We start from the raw sequence: 20,324 nt of genomic DNA, 5'->3' as shown, positions 1-20,324 counted from the left end.
TCCGGGCCCCCGCCCCCAGGGACAGCCCGCCCCTTGCAGGGGGGGGGCGGCGGCTGAGGGATAGGGCCAGTCGCCAGAGCTGGTGCTGCCATATGCAGCACGCAGCTGCCTAGGGCACCATGAAATTTGGGGCAATTTGGTGCCCCAATTTCATGGTGCCCTCGGCTGCTGCGTATGCCTAAGGACGGCCCTGGATGGATTGTTTCTGGTCACCATGAGCCAGATTTTTGAAGGTATTTAAGTTTCATTTCCAAGGGAAGTTAATCCTAAAAACTTGAAGGATATGGCGACAGATTTTCAAAGGTATTTAGGCACCTAAAGATGCAGAAAGGTGCCTAGTGAGATTTTCAAAAGCAGTTAAGTAGGGTAGGTTCAACTCACGTAGGAAACCTAAATACCTTTGACAGTCTGGCCCCATGTCCTTCAAATGTTTAGAATTAGTAGATCTCATCCTCTCCCATCTGTTTTTATTGATAGATTGGAAGAGGAAAACAAGCTTTCCTGCTTTTTCTACTCCCAATCAGTTTCTCAGCTTTGAATGAACTAGTCCAAATGAAGAAAATATTCTCATTGTACCTGCTAGCTAAACTGAAACTAGAACAAGTTACAAGCTTTTCTGCACACTAGTAACTGAAAGTACTTACATTTGGAAAAATGTACCTCTCTAGTCCGGCACCCTCAGGACCTGACTGGTGCTGAACCAGAGAATTTGCTGAACCACGGGAGGTCAATGCAGAATGCCAGAGGGTCTCCATAGGCACGTATGTAGGGGGTGCTGCAGCACCCACAGGCAGTGGGCCAGCATAGCCCCCCCCCACCAGCATGGCCCCGCTGCCACCTGGGGTCCCATCCCCCAGCCCCAGGTCGTCGTAGTCCTTCCCGGAGCTTGAACGTTGTGAATCAGCTGTTCGCGGTGCTCCGGAAGTGCTGGGAGGGAGGAGGAGGAGTTAGCAAGCGTGAGGCCACCAGCATGTGAGAGGCAGGGGAGGGAGTGGGGAGCTTGGTGCTGGTGAATGCTCCGCACCCACTAATTTTTTCACATGGCTGCTCTAGTCCCGGAGCACTCAGGAAGTCATCACCTATGCCGGACCACAGATGTTGCCAGACCAGGGAGTGCCGGATTAGAGAGGTTCATCCTGTGCCAATATACACTTCATTGTAAAGACTGAAAATAATACAGATCCTTAATGCAGTACCTGACATTGTGACATATTTATAAAACTTGAGTTGACTTCAGAAATTAAAGATATTTTCACCTGATTCTAAATATAATTTAAAAAGCAGCACTCTTTAATCTCATTAAAATTTGAAGAGGCTAATTGATGTAACATATATTTTATTTATTTAAGTAGAATAATTGTAAATTTAGGCCTTAATAGAGGTTTAAAATTAAATTTGAAAATAAAACAGGTTTATTTTTAATACTTTATTTTTTAAAATTAAATGAAAAGTTATGTATTAAAAAAATAAACCTTTTTAAATCATTTTTTTAATCCAGGCACAAAAAACATTAATTTGAGCCTAGTGGTACTTTTAGCTTGAATTAGCTAGCCTTTCAAGGGTATAGGCTACAGCTCAAGTTAGCACAACTTGTCAGCTGCTAATACAGTAACTCTGTGCAGTAATCTAATTATTCTGTGCAGCTCAAGTATTATTTTGCATTGTGGCTGATGTCATTTAAGCTAGGCCCTCCTGCGTAGACAAGTCACGTTAACTTTGCAGTTAAGATACAGACTCAGTGGGCTGTTTTGAAAGGCTCATATAGGGGTGTATATATGTGTTTTGCTTTGAATTAAAAAAGGGAATGTTTGCTTTTAATTTTCTGCAGCATGAATTGACTTCTGTACAATAACCCACTTGTTATGTAGTTGAGGGACTTGTTTTCTGAAACTTTTTCATGTTTTCTCTGTTAATTTGTTCTATTTCATGCAATAATGCTACATCTGTTTCCTAAAAAGTATTCTCTTTATCTATACAGTTATCACTGTACGTTGCTTCCATGATAATAGATAGGGTTTATATGATCCTGTTATTGCAGCTTCCAGGCATCACTCCAGATCTACTGGTGCCCTCTACACCCCAGAAGTATATGGGGCTACAGGTGAAGGATGAGTACACTTTGCTGTCATCTGTGCAGTCATCCTGGATCCTTTTTCCCACTTGGTTTTCCTTACAATCCATTTTTAAAAACTATTATTTACATTAATTTGAGTTTTGTGTTTTGGATAATCAAGGTAGATGTGTACACATTGCACTTCTTTCCCAAGGTCAAAACCCCCCCCCCATGTATTTACAGTTATTTTTACTGGCAGATGTACTTTATTTTAGTTCCTCATTATTTGGTATTTGTAGCACTTTTTATGCATGTAGTTCTCTAACATAGTGCTGTTGGTATTCCTCCTCATATTTTGCTTTTTATTTAAAAAAATAATTAAAAAAACCCAAAATGATAAATATATTTTAACAGGTGCTCTTCAAAAGAAAAGTAGCTCTGTAGAGCAAACGCCTCAGTTGAGCCTCTTGATTCCTTTCTTTCATAGTACAAATATTTATCAGACATTCTATTTAATCGTTGATTAATGTTTGTTTATTTTTCCCATTCTTTTGCTGCAAAAATACAAATCAGATAATTGCCACATCAATTCTTTTTTTAACTTTTCAGTTAAATGAAATTAAGTAGAGCAGAGCACTTGCCAATTACTATACTTCTGGTTGGGTTTTTTTAAGTGACTAAAATTCTATTTTCCAATTCTGATTTAAATGTTTATTATTTTCTTATTCTGTTATGACAGGTACAGGGTTTGGGATCAGTCAGTCAAGTAGATTGTCATCATCAGTTAGTGCTATGAGAGTTCTGAACACAGGTTCTGATGTAGAAGAAGCAGTAGCAGATGCATTGGTAAGAATCCTCCATTTATCATTTTAAGCAGACTAAAAACTTTGAATTGTGTGATCACTTAAATTGTATATTATATATATCTACATATATGTATTTATAGGCATTCTGAACTGTGAAACAGTTTAGTTCCTTAGGGTTGAAATTACATTTGTTTACCTGAGCTAGCTCATTGAGGTGGAATTTTGATTAAATGATAGCATGAACAACTAGTGTAATACAAGACGAGTGATTGAAATTTTTTCCCCTTTGAATAAAAACTAAAGCTCTGAACAAGCAAATTAATGATGTGTCCAAAATCTGAAACTGTTCCAATATCTTCTCAAGATTGTAGATTCTTTGGGTCTGGTTTCCATTTTCTATGTTTTGGCTCAGAATTATGTTAACTATTGAAACTTAAAAAATAAAAACAAATGTTGAAAGTTAAGTTGCTCTGCCATTGCACCTCTGTAGAACAAAAGGCAGACTTGTAGTTCAGAGACAGACTTGGCTGTAGTTTTATTTCCCATCTATTGTCAAGTTCATCAGTCCAGATGGTACTCGGTCTGCAAGGAGATCTTTTTGGGATTTGCTATGATAATGACTGTCAAATTGATATCACAACTTTAAAACGATTAAAACATGGATAATAGGACACCTGTTTACCTTGTAAATTAGCACAACACAACAGGAAAATAAATATATATGCATATAAACTTGGTAACATCATATTTATCCTATACTTTCTAGTATCTAAATGTATTTTGCATGTTATACAAAAAATGAAGAACCTGTTTACTGGAGCTAAACAGCATTGAGATTTTTGTTCCATGAAAAATTCTAGATTTTGAAAAAAATTTCCATTCTGTAGCAGAATTGGGTAAAAAAAAATTAAAATATTTTGTGGGGAGCTGGCCAGGTGGCGAATCGGTCAGACAGGGAACTGACAGCTCACTTCCTCAAGAGGCCCCAGCTCTGCAGTGTCCCATTAGGCAAGCTACCTGGGAGCTGCCAAAGAGCTGCAAGACTTGAAGGTTGGGAGCCAGGAGCTTGGAAGTCTGGGCTCCACAATTATCTCCAGCTGGGCTGCCAAGGAGCCCAGCAGACAAGTGGCAGAAAAACAGGAAGGTTGGTTTCCATTGGAAACGTGCCTGATTTCCATTAGAATGTTATCAAAATGGACACAGTCCCACAGATGTCTCAATTTCAACTAATTGATGCTTTCTGATAGAAGTTCCATTAGTGAATTTCCAACCAGTTCCATTTATTTACCTTTCTTTGATATTTTTAACCACCCAAAATTAAAATGTTGATTTAATATTTTGAAGGGATTTTCTTTACTGTCTTCCTCTATTAAATCAAGTCAGGTCTAGGCATATTTTACTTTTTTGTTGTTGTTTCTGTATTTTGTTAGCCTTAATTTCACATTAGCAAATATTCATTGATTTTGTGTTGTCTTTTATACTGCTGAGTGTCTAGTCGAGTATGCTGGCATATGTTTGCCAAAGAACCAAGCATAAGTTGGTATTTAGCATGTTGTCCTGTAGTACGCTGCTTATATTCATAAAGTCATCAGTTAAGTGACTCCTTGCTTTGTTTCTTTCCTGTCCATTTCTTTCATAGGTCAATGTGCTTTATAGATTAAATGTTTGGAGGACATAGGTTAGCGTGTCATTGGCAGAAACCACTCTGAGTCAGAGTAATTGTATCATAGCTTTTTAAAATGCCTATGCCTGTACCTTGGCTGAGATAAAAATCAAGAAAATGTTCTCCCCTTCCTCCATTGCTGAAATCCTGTCAAGCAAAACTGTTCAGGGTGTTACTGACAGTTGGGTAAATCCTGGCTACCTGCACTCAAACTGTCCAGTACCTCTGATAGTGAGGAACTTTCTGTCAGCTTCATGGAAAAGAACAATTAAGATTCAGTTGGTCTGTGTGTGTGATGGGAGGGTGGTGTCTTCAAGGGAGTCAGGTTTACGAATGTCTCTTCCTCAGTTTTGTCTTCTGCTACTGTTTCACTCACTGAGGTTATAGAAGGCTGCTTACCTGAATGAGAAACTATCCATTTTGTGCTTCTGATACTGGAAGATCACACTAATAAGGAATGCCTCTCCACCCACTGGAGAAGGAAATGTCATGTGTCAAAGCCCCTGGCATGGGTGGTCCCTAGTCTTGCTCTGATTGGTAGTGACTATCCATTTGGATGAGAATCTGGCTCTGAGTTTATTTTGCTCTGATGCAGTACAGGAGTCTATCCCTGTCCAGGTTCTTGAAAAGGTAGAAGTCCAGTATCATGACATCTATTTGTAAATATAAAATATTTGTAATGTAAATGGACCTAATTCTCTCCCCCCCCCCCCCCCCCCCGCCAGCCCCACAAAACTGCTACACTACCATTTAATTGCGAGTCAAGGATTAAGGATTTATTCTAGTCCTGTTTATTTGGCAACTGTTTTGGGCTATCATGGATCAGTTGAATTTAAAGAAGTGTCTCTGCAGGGCTTGGTCACCTGATTCACATGGCTCTTTACATGTTAGAAATAACACGTTAATAAGCGCCCCCCCCCACCCCTGTTGTGGTATTAATGTGGTCTGCCCAAAACTGATGAATGCTCCTTTCAAGCTATTCAGATTCTACCAATTAACATTTCTTATATGAATGTTCATTTTCCTGGTAGCAAAGAGCTCAATTCATAGAGCTTCAAGCTCTGACTGATCCACTTTAAATCAGGTTTTACATTGATAATGTGGTGCTATGAGCACATTCTGGATTCCTTCTGAAGGTTGTGAAAGAATTCCACATACAGTTAAGCATAGGCCTACTTGTTACACTGTTGCAGTGCTGTTTGTTTTAAGAGCATCCCTCAAGTTATTCAGCATTGAAGAGTGAGAATTCCGTGCAAATTGTAATGTTAATGAAGGGGAAAGTATTCACTTATACTTCTGCTTCTTTGACTATATAATCAAACAGGATTCTCACTACACACCTCTGATTCAGAGTTTGGATAGGGGGTTTCTTTTGCAGGGATGTGTTTTTTTCCCCTCTAGGGTGATAAGTCTGTTTTTTCTTAATCCTTTGGCCTGTTTGGGTTTCATGTTTTTTTTGAGGCGGGAGAGGATGTTGGTTGTTTTTTGTTTTTGTTTTTTGTATTTTAAAATTAATTCTTATACGGAATTCTAGTAATTTGCTTCTATAGGGACTCTTTGTAATTCCACAGTTGGGTGGAAGGTTCCAGATGCTGAGAGCAGAGCTGTCAGAAAACTTCCACAATAGAAAAAGGGGAAAAACATTTTGACAAAAAATTCCAAAACCAGGAACATTTGTTTGGTTGGTTCTGAGATAGTTGACTGTACATAACAGGGTCCTCAAGTTGAATTGCCATTGTGTAAGAGAGCCAGAAAGTTTTAAACTGGGAAGTTTGTGTCTTATCTTAGTTTGTGAAGACCTAATAAATTACATTATGATGTATTTTTCTGGAAAAGTATAGACGGTAAAATTTCTTATTGGTAATGCATGATATGGCAGTGTTACATATTTTATATCCGAGATCGTGAGGGCAAAGAATAAATAAAGTTGCATGTTAATAGCCATTGTCTTAATATAGTTTATAAAAAAAAAACCACTGTTGTTTCTAGTGACAGGTGATACCATAATGAAAATTGGTTATAGTACTAGTACGTGGCAATTATCCTCAATGTTCTCAATTTCTCTATTTCTCTTTAATAATTTACTGCTATCAGCTCTTAGGAGACATACGGACTAAGGTATAGAAATCACTGTTTTCCCCTTACTTCTGATAGTTTAACATTTTAATATAGTATGTACTAAGATTGTACAAAACTAAACATAAAGAAGTAATAGAAAATGTCATTTTAAACTTGATATTGTTAGTTTGAAGTTGTGTAAGGTTGAATGAAATGACTAAATTTCAGTATCTCTGTTCTCCCTCTATTATGATAAATATTTGTATTTTTCACAAGTAAAACTTATGCAGAAGAAAATTGATTAGGTGGATAACCTGTCATGTGCTATATGCTTCATTTTTACTTTTAGAATTCAATATAATCAATCTGGCTTTAAGATATTAATGTTGCATGACTTGTTGAACAATGGAATTGGAGCCATAATGTCAGTGCAGGTGATCAGTGAAGGTGCTAGCCTTTGTATAGAAATGTGCAAATACAAAGTTTGACACCTCTTTGTGATCATTGCTAATCTGGGAGTCTGTATGTGATAGAAAAAGCCTGTACGAAGGAGGTACGAGTCGTATGGAATGTACTCTGATGATGATGCCAACAGTGATGCATCCAGTGCCTGTTCAGAAAGATCGTACAGCTCTCGCAATGGCAGTATACCTACATATATGCGGCAGACAGAAGATGTGGCAGAGGTCCTCAATCGCTGTGCTAGCTCCAACTGGTCAGAAAGAAAAGAAGGTCTTCTAGGTCTACAGAATTTATTAAAAAATCAGAGGACTTTAAGGTAAGAAAATGTCTCTTACACAAGAACAGTTTTCCTTGAAGGGGAGGAGGCACTGTTTTGCAGCTGAGGCTTATTTTTCCAGTAGCTTTATGTGTAGATGTAGCCTTCATTGTATTACAGGTAGAATTGGAGTTTCAAAATAGTGAAATAAGCAAAGTAGTATATTCTTCTGAATAAATAATGCAGATTGCTGTGTTTCTGTGAGATCTCTTTGCATTATCCTGTAAATGCACAAAAATGATGATAATCAGTTTCTTGGTACGTGTTATATTTATAAGATTAAGTGCATCACTTATGACCAGGTAAAAAATAGTATCTCATTTCCTGCTTTCTTGGGACAATTTTTCAGAAACACAGCTTAAAAACCTAAAGTTTTTACTTGCTGAAATTGTAGACTTTATCCAAAGTAAGATTTCCTTAGCTGCTACTTTCCTGGCATACACCTCTGTGAATGCCCAGAGCAAGGTCCATGTCTTGCATTTACGTATCCTGGAGGAACCTGTGACTGTAGATCTGGATATTAGATTCACACAGCTCAAACACTATGAACTGTGAAAAATTCACCAGTGACAAATTCTTTTAGCAAGAAGGAGGACAAGCTACTTGGAGACTCAGAAGAAACTGCAAAAACTGGCCTCAAACCAGGAAGGAAACATGCTTAAACACTTTTACCCCTACAATAAGTGCCAGAGATCCTTGTCCGTCATCCCAATACTCTTAAACTATCGAGAGCTGAAATTCTGGAAATAACCACCGTCTCCCATTGCTCAGAACGGGGAGTTAAGCCAAGCTACCTTCATAGAAGAGTGAGGATTCTTATGTGTTGGGATTCCCTCTGAAAGTGTTTTCACTTAGCTTATCCAGAACACCTTGTCCAGATCTGGGAGAACACTTCATCCAGTTCTCTGGGATCCAAATCACTCAGTTTGACTCCAGATTTCATTACTCGGGTTCCTGTATTTGGCATACAGCAAAGCTATGCTGAGTTGATCAGAATCAAACGTAGGGGTTGGATTTAGGGCGTACTGTGCATCCAGAGTAACAGCCGTGTTAGTCTGTATCCGCAAAAAGAAGAACAGGAGTACTTGTGGCACCTTAGAGACTAACAAATTTGTTAGTCTCTAAGGTGCCACAAGTACTCCTGTTCTTCTTTGTGCATCCAGAGTGACACAGAAAACCTCTTCTTTTATATACATTTACACGTTACATTGCATTTGCTATACATTACATCACACATTTTTGGATTGGCTTGGTTATTTTGCAGGAACCAGTTGCTGTGCAGCATGTTCTGTCCATGTGCTTTTCATGCAGAACATGATCTTCACATTCCAGGTTTATCTTGTCCATTGTCGCTAGCATTAGGATGTTGCTGCTTATTTTAGCTAGTACAGACATCCTGACTCCAGCATACCGCATGTCAAGCCCCTGTTTACAACTTAACTTTTCATTCACCTTCCCAATCATGCCCACTAAGAAATGAGGCAAGTTACTTATGTCAGGCTAGGCCTACACTATGCTATTTTCAGGGAGCTAGTGGTTACTTTGAAAGGGCAGCTTAGGACAGCTGTGGCCTTTGTTTCATTGAGGACAATAGAAGCCATTTTGAAAAGGGCATATCTTGATGAAATTATTTGTAGAAGAACACTATTTCTTTAGCTCCTGTTAAGGAAGAAATGCTCAGTTATTAAAAATAATGGCAAAAGTGATAGTCTTAAAAAATATATATTTTTAAAAATACCCTTGTACCAGATTTACTCAACAAGGAGAGCAGGAGGGGAAGTATTGAGGGGCGATGTGCATGGGAATCTGGAATCTAGGAGAAAGGGGAAAACTGGGACGGGGCAGGAGGGATGGAAAAGCGGGTATGTATGTTCTCTCTGTTTTGTGCTCCTCCAAAGTGAGTAAAGCATCCAGAGTATGCTGGTTAATCTGGTATGAAAAGCTGAAATAAAATACAGATCTTGGGGTTATGCTGCAGATCTTCAGATCAACATGATTAACACTACTCATGGGATTTTTTGTTTAGTGTGCAAATATGAAAGTTTTTTAAAAAGTGAATCATAGATAAGAACTTAGATTAAACTGTAGTTAAGTTTGACTGCATATTAGTAATGTAAGTAAAAATATTACATGTAAGTATCCCAAAAAACAAGCAGTAGAAACTTAAGAAATTCAGATTTAAGATTAAATTTAAAAGAAATCCAAACATGTTAAAATATGTAAATACACAGTTAAGGCACCCAAACAACCTTATCTCTTCCTTGTAATGACACCATGAGGGAAGCATTTTAAAAAAATTATCAATGTCTTTAAAAATCAGTTTAGTTTAATCTAGGACTGTAGTGCACTGTTCACAATTGTTAGTCATCACCATGATATCTTTACAAAACAAAGTTAAGGTTTTTTTGTTTACTTAACAGCATTCCCATACCTTAACATGTTTGAATTTCTTTTAAATTTACTCTTAACTCTTAATTCCCTGGGTTTGTAATACTTATTTGGGGGATAATTACAACATCCCTATAATATTTTTGTCTTTAAGTTACTGTTATATGTTCTAGTTTAACATAATTTTTACTGGGAACCTTGTACAGTGTTGAAATTATTGGTGAAATTAAAGAAATAATAAACAGTGATAGAAGTCCTTATTTAATAGCATTAGAGACAAAATTTAAACCAAGAGCTCCTCAAGACAGAAAAATTCCTAATCTGTGGAGTCCTAATTGGTGTCAACTGGAGGTGCAATCCTGTGTTCAACAGAAACTATTTGATACTCCTGGGGTATATCTACTCATCTGCTGAGAGGGTGCTTCCCAGCACAGGTAGACAGACATATGCTAGCTCTGCTCAAGCTAGTGCACTAAAAATAGGAGTGTGGCACAGCGGGCCAGACAATGGCTTGGACTCGCCGCTTGAGTACAGTACAATCCCGCCTGTCCCTCTGGGTATGTAGAATGGCGCCTGAGCCTCCACCAATTGCTTTCATGGCTACACTGCTATTTTTAGCATGCTAGCTCAAGCAGAACTAGCGCATGTCTGTCTACTGGCATTGGGAAGCACCTTCTTAGCTGCTTTGTAGACATATCCCTAAAGACTAAGAATGTCTCTAAATATACCCTGTTTCATATTGCAGTCATAAGTGGAAATGTAAACAATGTTTTGGTTCCATAACGTTTAGTAAGTGGGACATTATTGGATTAAGGGACATTATTGGATTAAGTCATATTTAAAAATAAATTTTATCTGTATTAACAATAATTATTAAAACTGAAAATTTTAAAATTAATTTTATTTAAGATGTTTAATAGCTACCACTTTCACTTTGGCTTGTAGTCAATTTCACTGGTTGTTCTGTACTAGTATCATTGTTATGTTATTTGGGTTGCAAATAGTGCATACGAATGTTTAAATTGAAGTTAAACTTCAAATTAGATTTTAAGCAAAAATGAAAATATTTCTATTGAAAAGGTGTTTTTCAAAACCTCTTAACCTGAACTTTGGACTTGAAGTATCCAGTCTGTGACCTTTTAAAATAATTCCTTACAGTAGCCCATAGTTGACTAATTAATTGTTACGTCATTTTAACAGTCGCGTTGAATTGAAAAGATTGTGTGAAATCTTCACAAGGATGTTTGCTGACCCTCATAGCAAGGTATGTTTTTTTTTTTTTCTGTTGATATTCCTTTGTTTACTTGTAGTCAGCACATTGAAATATTGTAGATTAATACTACAGAACAATTTCTGTAAATGATATTAGTAAGTATTCATTTGCACACTTAAAGTATTTGCCATAAAGGTGTATTATAAGCATTGAATTGTGAGAGGTGGTCATCTGAGTTATTTAGGAGCTCTTTGCAAACAGGTGGTGAGGCATAGGTATGTGTTCTTAATTTTCACTGATTGAGTTAATTGATAGAATGTAAGGAAACTGGCATTTTGATCCACTTAATTAGAGATTTGAAACTTTTTCTTTTACTGATACAGGATAATTGAGATAAAGTAAATACTTTATTGTACCTAAATAGAAATTTATTCAACATTTGGAGTGTTCAACATTCTGAAATATTCTGGTAAGCTCGTAGTATTTGTTGCAAAGGTAAAATGAAAAGTGATTCTCAATCAGGAATATATTGAGTTTATCTGATTCAAGAAATATTACAGTTAAATTGTACAAAATGAGGCTGATTAGCAACCCCAAGTATATACTTCAGATGCTTTCTAGGGTATATGTTTTTGAGTGATAATGGATTGTGTGTGTCTTCCTTTATTCTCATAGATAAATGATTGGTTGGAAATTAGGGCTCTACAGATTTAATTCTTTTTTTTTTGATCATTAATATGTAGTAAAATAAAGGTAAAGAATATATTGCTATCAGTAATAAAACAGTATCATGTTTTGTTCACATTACATGACTTTTTACAAGGCAAATATGGATCAGTGCCTCATAAATCAGGATGACATTATAACAAATACAATATTCTTTTGGGATTCTAAGAGCAATTTTAATTCACTTATTTTACTGAATCTCCACTTTTGGGTTATATTTTCAGTTTTGGTTGTTTGCCTTCTCTCTCTCTCTCTCAAGTGGGTGGACCATTGTGCCTTATTTAATGCTCCATTAACGAACTTAAAGTGAAACATCTCAGACAACTTGGCACAGCAGTACAGATGCTGATATGAAAATAAATATAAAACATTTTTAAAACTTCATGTTTATTTATAATTTAGGGCTTATCTTGAATTGTAGGTATTCTGTGTATTGAAAGTAATAGGTACTCATTTTGTCTGAGATGTACAGCATATGCTAGTTTCTATCCATCTATCAGTATTGATTAAGTGATAGCAAAAACACTCATAAAGTTTCACAGCAAAACTAAGTAGTTAATCATTTCAGTATTTTACAACTCTACTATAAGTGTCACAACTGATGGCTGCTGCTAATAGAATACTGAAAAATGCCTATCAAAATGTTAATGTACACTTGATAAACCTTCAGAACTTGGTGATATCTTAACTGTACTGAAACCCTGACAAATTTAAAGTAACAGTAAACACCAAATTAACTTGTCAGTTTGCCTGACGTTTGCCCTTTTTATGGATAAGGCAGAGTAATAGTCACCTATGGCAAGATTAGAAATTTGGGAGTTTTGGGGTACACGTGAGAACAGAGGCCTGAACCTGAAGGGTAAAGGCCTTGAGGATCATAGGAAGTCAAGAGAGGAGGAAGCAGTGGCAAAGGGAAAAGTTGAAGAAGACATGCCCCAGGGAGATCAAGTGAACATCCAGAAGAGGGAAGGAAGAGAGAATGACCCCATACACACAAAAAGAGTACTGAAAAATATAGAATTCCAGGAGATCAATAATGGTGGTGGGTTCTGCTGAAACAAAGTGATAAATGTATGAGATGAGCATCTTGTATAAACTACTGCATTATTTTGATTGGTCATGCATATACAGTATTCTTTTAGCAATATCGCTCTCTAGAACATTTATGTAAAACTCCATAAATATACCAATGTTGATGAAATGGCGAATTGTTGATTTTTGTCACTATTTGACTTGGACGCTAGTTAATAGGAGTTTGGCTGCTGTCTTACAAACATTACATCAGTTCCTATATCAAAGAACTACTGTGTGAAAATTTTCTTTATACTAAAAACTTATTTTCCTTTGCAAAATATGCAAAACTAAAAGTATTCCAGCTTGAAATTGTATATGCCAAATATAGCATTTAAATTATTTCATGACAAGAGTGTACAAAAAAACAGAAGTGACATTATAAGCATGCATGACATCTTTTTTGGAATGAAGATTACTTTAAAATAGACAGATATCATAAAGAATTATCACATTCCATATGTATATAATAATATCTCTTCTTTTCGTGTTTACTGGACACATTGATATAACACCTGTTTTGTTTTGTAAATTGAGGTATCATCCATTTTATATCTAAACCAAAGTTTGTGACTGTACAGTAGTGACTTTTAAAAATATTTACAATTAACCCCTAGTTCCAATCACTGACTGTGTTGCCACCACTGGATATTCCCAACCATTAATTGTCCAGCAGCGCATTCCACAGCAGGATACCCCAACTTTAAGCATCAAAGAGTTAATTAACAATTAGGTTGTTTATATTTATATGTGAGGTGACCATATAAAATCTTTTCTAAGAGTTTTTCTCCCAGCTTCTACAGGAATTATAACTACAATATGTAAAGTGTGAATGTCTAATATTTTTTTAATGTATTCCAGTACATCTTTAACCAAGTACAAGGAATTGCATAGGGAAAAAGTCGTGTAGTTGTGTCCTTCTGGAAAAAAAATTGGTTTTAAGGGAAAAAATAAACAGGAGCAAACCAACTGTTTATTTCCAAACTATTCTAAGAACAGTTAGAAACATCATTTTAAATTTACTGTACAGGTTTTGAAATACCTTTTTATTTTTTGTGTTTTTTCTTCCATACAGGAACTTTGCATTGATGGAAACTAATTTGTGTGTTTTTATCTTTTTTCCCCTTTTTTCTTTTTGCATGCTGTCCCCTGTGTTGGAACTCTCTTTAGAGAGTAAGTTGGATCAATATTTGCTGGAAATCTAACCTTATTGCATGATTGTGAAATTAACGCTTTTTCTCTATTTTTTTCCTCCCCCAAAGAGTTCATGCAGTGTCAAGCCTTTCGCAATTCATATAGAATTACGCGTGGTAATGTTTTGAGATGTGTTTTTCTACTAATTAACTGACCTTATTTGGTTATGCACTCCTGTTCTATATTGTGGTGATTGGCGCATCTGAAACTTAATTCATTTTAAAGAAAGATCTCAATTATAGTACTTTTATATCTGTTTATTTCTCCACTATCAAAATGTGATTAAGATGACTGATTTCAGAATTTAAAATTGAATCATGAAAACAAAGACTGTATCTAGAGAAACTATAGCACGTATGGATTGTTCCCCCTATAAATAAAGTTTGAATTCCAGCTTCCATTCTAATCTCACTCTTTTGTTTTGATACTCATATACATTTATCAAACAAATTGTCCATGCTTTGTCTCAGATTCAGGAGGTGTCTGGGTTTTTTGTTTTGTGTTTTTTTGGGGACACAGAAGTGGGGGTGTTCTGTTTTTTTTTAAATTTGAGCAAAATCACTTTAACCATTTTTGTGTTATTCCCAGACATAAATAGACACAGCTGAAATTAGAAACAAAATGTCAAACTTGTTTTGTTTTGTAGGCATTAATTGAGACTTAGACAAGACAAGGGTTGAAGATAATTTAATTTAATATGAACTTTTATTTTGGGAAATCTGAAGTGCTCTATGAATGTTTAACCAGCTTATTCAGCCTGCAGATTTCAGTATAAGAGGCACCAAACCAAATAACGCCAGATCAAGAAATTTATGAGCTCCCATGACAAAGAAAGCAGAGTTTGTAAGCTCCTGGCTCAATTTCTTAATCTTTAAAAACCACCAAAAAAAATCCACAATTAATTGTTATGATGGAACATCAAGCACTCAGAAGTTAAGGTTTCCCGTAGTATTTGTCTGTGCCGTGTATATGTTGTATTTCATATACCTGCTTGCATTGTTAAATATAAATATTAGAATATTATCATTATTAACAAATACTATTATATAGGGAGAGCTGGTAGCAATCGCTATATTTAATTTGCGTTAAACTTCTCATTATGATAGATTCTTGTGACCTTTTTGTTAAGAAGCTCATTGTTTGCTGTAGGCCTTTGAAATTCGACATAGTTAAAAGCCTTTGTCTAGAGAAGTCTGGCTTCGGTCCTCCACCTGCCTCAGTTTTCCCTTCTGTCATGTGCCAAACAAAACACCGTATCTCATGTTTTCACAGTACTGCTTCCTCTTCTGGGTGTGGCTTAGTACCATAAAATAATACACACAACCTTCCAGCCCTCTTTCCTGGATTCATTTAGTCCATTCAGTTTATAATGGTCTTTGACATCCACATAACCCTCCATCTTGGCTAAAAGTTCTTCCTGTCCTTTATCAGGGCTTCCTCTTCCTAACAGACCTTTACATACCTTTCTCCCTGCAGGTCCCTCAGCTGACGCTTGTCCCTCAACAAGTTGGTACTGTTCTTGCAGTTCTCTCTTTCAGGCCTTTTGCCTGGGAGCTCTGAAGAGTTGTCACCTCTCCAGCAAGCTTTTTTTTCCTCCATACTCTCCGACTGAATTCAGGCTGCCCTGATATTCCCCAGAAAACCTAGTGACCTCTTATATCTTTCTCTTAGCAAGGCCGGCTCCAGGGTTTTTGCCGCCCCAAGTGGCTGCGGGGGGACAGCTGTGATCGGCGGTAGCTCCACCAAGCCGCTTTCTTTTTCGGCGGCAATTCGGTGGCCAGTCCTTCCCTCCGAGAGGAACTAAGGGACCTGCCGCCAAATTGCCGCCGAAGAGCCCGACGTGCCGCCCCTTCCCCTTGGCCACCCCAAGCACCTGTTTGCTGAGCTGGTGCCTGGAGCCGGCCCTGCTCTTAGGGGAGGTAACCTAAGCCTAGCACAGTTGAGGCTGAGTCAGAATCCTCTTAAAGAGCCAGCGTACCCAGTGACAGTATTATAGTATGTAATTGAAAATCTAAATTTAATTCATTTGCTAACTGGTACAAAAGAGGTATCTACCAATAAAACAGTAATGTTGACGTTTTTCCAGTAGTCCCTTATAAAGTGAATTTCTTACTTTTCTATGACGTCCAACAAACTGAAATATACATCTTGTCCTTATGAAAGTACATTTGATGTAACAATGTGCTTGATTTTAAACTTAATTGTGTGTACATATGTACTCACAAGTAGTAAGACAGCAAATAATTTTGTGACTATCTTTACATTATTTCTCCAACTTCAGAATAACTGAACTTGATAATTCACGTGCACTGTACGCCATGGATTTTGCTTCACAAAAGATCAGTCACGTTTTTCTTTGAGTTTTTTTCCCCCCAACCGAGCTTTTTGATTTATTTATTTTTTTTAAAGGAAGGAAACTCAGACACAACACTTAATGTAACATCATGGTTGAGAACTGAAAATGTACAAAAGCCAAGAAATTGAAAGCTGTAATTTTCCCAGCAATTCTAACTCTATCATACTGCATGTATTTAATGGTATAGATGTGTACACAGCAGTACAAAATATTAAATATGTGCTGGTGTCAGATTTATAGTTGCTGTGGAAACCATAACTTCATAAAGTCCTTCTTTTGTACATTTAATTCTCAAGCATGACATTAGCAGTTTTCCCCTTCCCTCACATTTAATAAATTGGGCTAGATGAATTCTCCATTGGTAAAAGAAGAGGCAAATTTCACCTCTCTTCATCATGAAGGGCCATGACAGCAAGAGGAAAATGCATCCCCTTGGAAAGGACATAAGAATTGCCATACTGCATTAGACCTGAGGTCCACCTATTCCAGTAACCTTTCTATGAGGGTGATCAGTGGGCTTCAGAGGAAGGTAAAAGAACCTTGCAGTGAGCAGATGTGTGGTAATCCTTCTCCAACATTAGGTCTCATCCTTTTAAATTAAATTAAATTAGTGGAGATATCCTATCTCCTAGAACTGGAAGGGACCTTGAAAGGTCATCGAGTCCAGCCCGCTGCCTTCACTAGCAGGACCAAGTACTGCCCCAGATCCCTAAGTGGCCCCCTCAAGGATTGAACTCACAACCCTGGGTTTAGCAGGCCAATGCTCAAACCACTGAGCTATAGATACTGGCTCAGGCCCTGAAAAATGATATTTAATATCCCTTCTATAATTTATCATTAACTACGACCACTCCAGATATCTTGCTGTCTGTAGCAATGTCCAGTATCTATTCCTTTTTTCAATCTTGCTAAATTCTTAACATCAGCAGTTTCGTGTGGCAATGAGGAAAGGCACTCCCTCCTTTAGGGAACAATAATTTTAATCTGTGCTGTGCTCTTTATTAGTCCCCTGGCTGTAGTGGGAATGCACCAAATCAATACATGCCCAAATCACCGTGTTTAATGCCTGGTCTGCAACTTCAACACACGTCTTAGGGGTTGGCTGTGTTTGCCCTAGCAAAAAAATAAAAAGTTGTGGATTCCTTGCTGTTCAACCATTTTCTGAGACCAATGGAAGCTGGTGTAGACTAATTAATTTGGCTTGTACAATGCAAAACAATAAAAAGGTGGTGTTAACATACGGTTAAGTTTGAGAAACAAACATTCAGAAATCAGGTAATTCCAAAAATTACAGCTGTGAGAGCAATCTTAATTCAGCCATGTTGCACATCCCCTTGATTGATTGATTGATTGATTTACAAACAGAAAAGCGACTTTAAGCGTGTTATTTAGATTCCAAAGTTAAACGCTCAAAAGTTAGGAAATGTCTGATGTAAGATTAACCATAAACCCTTAATTTGTCCTCCTGGGGCATCCATCCTGTGCACTGAAGCAGGGGTCCTGCAAAAAAAAAAAAAAAAATGGGATCACGTAATTAAGGACTGTGGATAAAATGTTCAAAAGCACCCAAGTCCCATTTTCTAGAGTTTTATAAGTCCATGTAGAAACTTAAGTACTATGGATGTTCAAAATTTCAAATTAATTACAATTTTATCCTGTACTATAATGTATATGTACAGGGAGCAGAATTCCCCAGGTGATGTTAAATATGACATTTCCTAACTTTTGAGTGCTCAACTTTACAATTAAAGTAACACTCTTTAAAATAATTTTTTTAAGGTAATTTTCTAGGTTTGTTGTTGTTTTGTGTTTAAAGAGGAAAAAAGTAAAGATGGGCAACTGGAGCTCTGTGTTGGGCCTGGGGGAGACCAGCTTGGCCCTCCCACCCTTTTTCCCGCTACAGCTATTTTGACAGCTCCCAGGTATTCCCAGGGATGTGTGTGCTGCTGCGGTGGCAGCATGGGTCCAGCTCTTTTGAATGCTCCTGTTCTGTTATTTTGACATGTTGCAAAATATTCCTGAAGAATGCAAGTGACAGCAGAGAAATAGTGATATTTTAACAGTTGATATCTCAGCCAAGCCTAATGGAGTTTCCTGGGAGAAAGAAAAGGCACTTGGAAAGCCCTGTTACAAGTCCAGTTCACGTATAACTGTAAGCAACTCAGGCAGATTAATTGACATAATTTGATCATTTGACTTTCCAATGCTACTGTTTGGAGATTTGTATGTACAGATATAATAATTCTGCACAACACATTTAAAATGGCCTACACAGCAATCTGTGTGCTATTGCTTATGTGGAATCGGGGTTAGTCCTGAGCATGATAGCTTTTTTTCTTTTTTTTCCCTTGCTTTCTGTGCCCTTGAATTATCGGTGGGTAGGCATGCTGGTTGTGGAGACCTCTAATGTGGTTCTTGAGTAACCCCCCCGCCTCAACCAGGAGCAGCACTGGAGTAATGTTCAGCCTTCACCCAACGAGAGAAACATCAAGGACAATAGATGGAAGGGAGGAGAATATACCCTACAGTATTTCATTTTAGAGTGGAAAGAAAATGTTTTTTCTTGAGGAACTTTTTACCTATTTGGGACAGGAAGATGGTTTTTAATACTTAAAATATTTAAAGTAGCCCTGAAGATTATACTGTTTGGTGTCTCTAGGATCCTCGGAGAATTTTGAATGTATATTTGACATCCAGTGCCTATTAATCAAGTGCCAGCCTCAAATACCTAATAACGGACACTTGTAAACTAAGCATATGGATTTGCACCTTTAATGTATTGGGTATATTTATCTTAATGACCGTATGACATCGGTGTTAAAAAGTAATTATAGTGAAAACTCTCATGCGTGCACTTATGCAGCAGTGTGTGTTATGGCCTAGATTAGGCTGGAATTCTAGTAGAATACATTTGAAATTGTATATCTAGAACATGTATGTTCCACTCCCGCATAAGCACATGTAAATCCAAAAGTTAGTGAAAGGTCCTAAAAAGAAAAAAAAGAAAAAAAAATGCCACCTAGTGGTAAATTTTATATATACATACACTTTAAAAAAAAAAAAAAAAAAAAAACCCAAACCCTAAAATATTTCTTGATCTTAAGGTTGTACTATAAGTTTTGAAATTTGTGTTTAAAAAAAAAAAGTCATTCACACTTACACATTTGGCACAGTTTGCAATATACAAGTTCACATAGGGTACATCTACACCGGAAAAAAAATGCAGCAGCAATTCTTCTTAGCCCGGGTCAACTGACTTACGGCTCATAGGTCTTGGGCTAATGGGGCTAAAAATAGTGTCGATGTTCCCATTCGGTCTGGAGCCCAGGCTCTGAGATCCTGGCTGAGTTTCAGAGACCAGGCTCCAGCCCAAGCAGGAACGTCTATGCTGCTATTTTTAGACTCAGAGAGGGAGCCCCACGAGCCCAAGTCAGTTGACCAGGGCTCTGAGAATCACTGCCACGGGGGTGGGAGGCGCTATGCAGCATAAATGTACTTATAGATCATTTTCCTGAATATTTGCTTCCGAACACCACTCTTCCAAAATGTCGTAAATAGTAGCTAATATGTTTTTAGAAAGATTAATATTCCATATATTTCCAAAGGACATCCTAATCAGAAATATACTGTAGTTTTTCCTCTGCTAGGAGGACTTTTCCTCTGAATAATTTGTTTCAGAATGCTGCAAGAACAGAGAAGCCTGTTCCATTCTCCAAATCTTCTATGGAAAGTAACAAGCATTCTCTTGATGCAGATCTCCACAGCTCATATTTTAATTAAGCTTTCTGTGGCCTCTTTGCTTTTTTTAAAAAAGATAAGCCAATTTTATTGTCTACGTAGAACTGACTTAATTACATAAAGCTTGAAGTGGAAAGAAGTTTAAATTTAAAAAATAAATAAAGTTGTGCCAGCCATCACAGTAAACATTTCTTTACCCAATGATACTGCATGGAATAGCTAATTGTCAAACTTCAGCTGAAGTTGAATAGCAATATTCTCTTGTATCACGGAGACCAAT

The 20,324-nt window shown here is 37.1% G+C and overlaps 1 protein-coding gene across 40 annotated transcripts in view; it reads left to right on the top strand.

Annotated features, from left to right (window-relative positions):
- Positions 1-20,324, top strand: part of CLASP2 (cytoplasmic linker associated protein 2) — a 277,986-nt gene that overhangs the window by 207,266 nt on the left and 50,396 nt on the right. For 11 of the 40 annotated variants that reach the window (XM_034761038.1, XM_034761034.1, XM_034761040.1 and 8 more), the window contains 6 exons: positions 2,039-2,101; positions 2,793-2,899; positions 6,617-6,640; positions 7,114-7,358; positions 10,947-11,010; positions 13,927-13,929. In XM_034761038.1, coding sequence (XP_034616929.1) covers positions 2,039-2,101; positions 2,793-2,899; positions 6,617-6,640; positions 7,114-7,358; positions 10,947-11,010; positions 13,927-13,929 — 506 coding nt within the window. The remainder of the gene's footprint in view (positions 1-2,038; positions 2,102-2,792; positions 2,900-6,616; positions 6,641-7,113; positions 7,359-10,946; positions 11,011-13,926; positions 13,930-20,324) is intronic. The other 29 variants (XM_034761057.1, XM_034761061.1, XM_034761064.1 and 26 more) reach the window with 7 other exon arrangements.

The sequence above is a fragment of the Trachemys scripta genome, chromosome 2 (assembly GCF_013100865.1).
Source record: "Trachemys scripta elegans isolate TJP31775 chromosome 2, CAS_Tse_1.0, whole genome shotgun sequence".
NCBI lineage: Eukaryota > Metazoa > Chordata > Testudines > Emydidae > Trachemys > Trachemys scripta.
The sequence above is the reverse complement of the archived record's forward strand: the minus strand, read 5'-3'. Positions and strand labels throughout refer to the sequence as shown.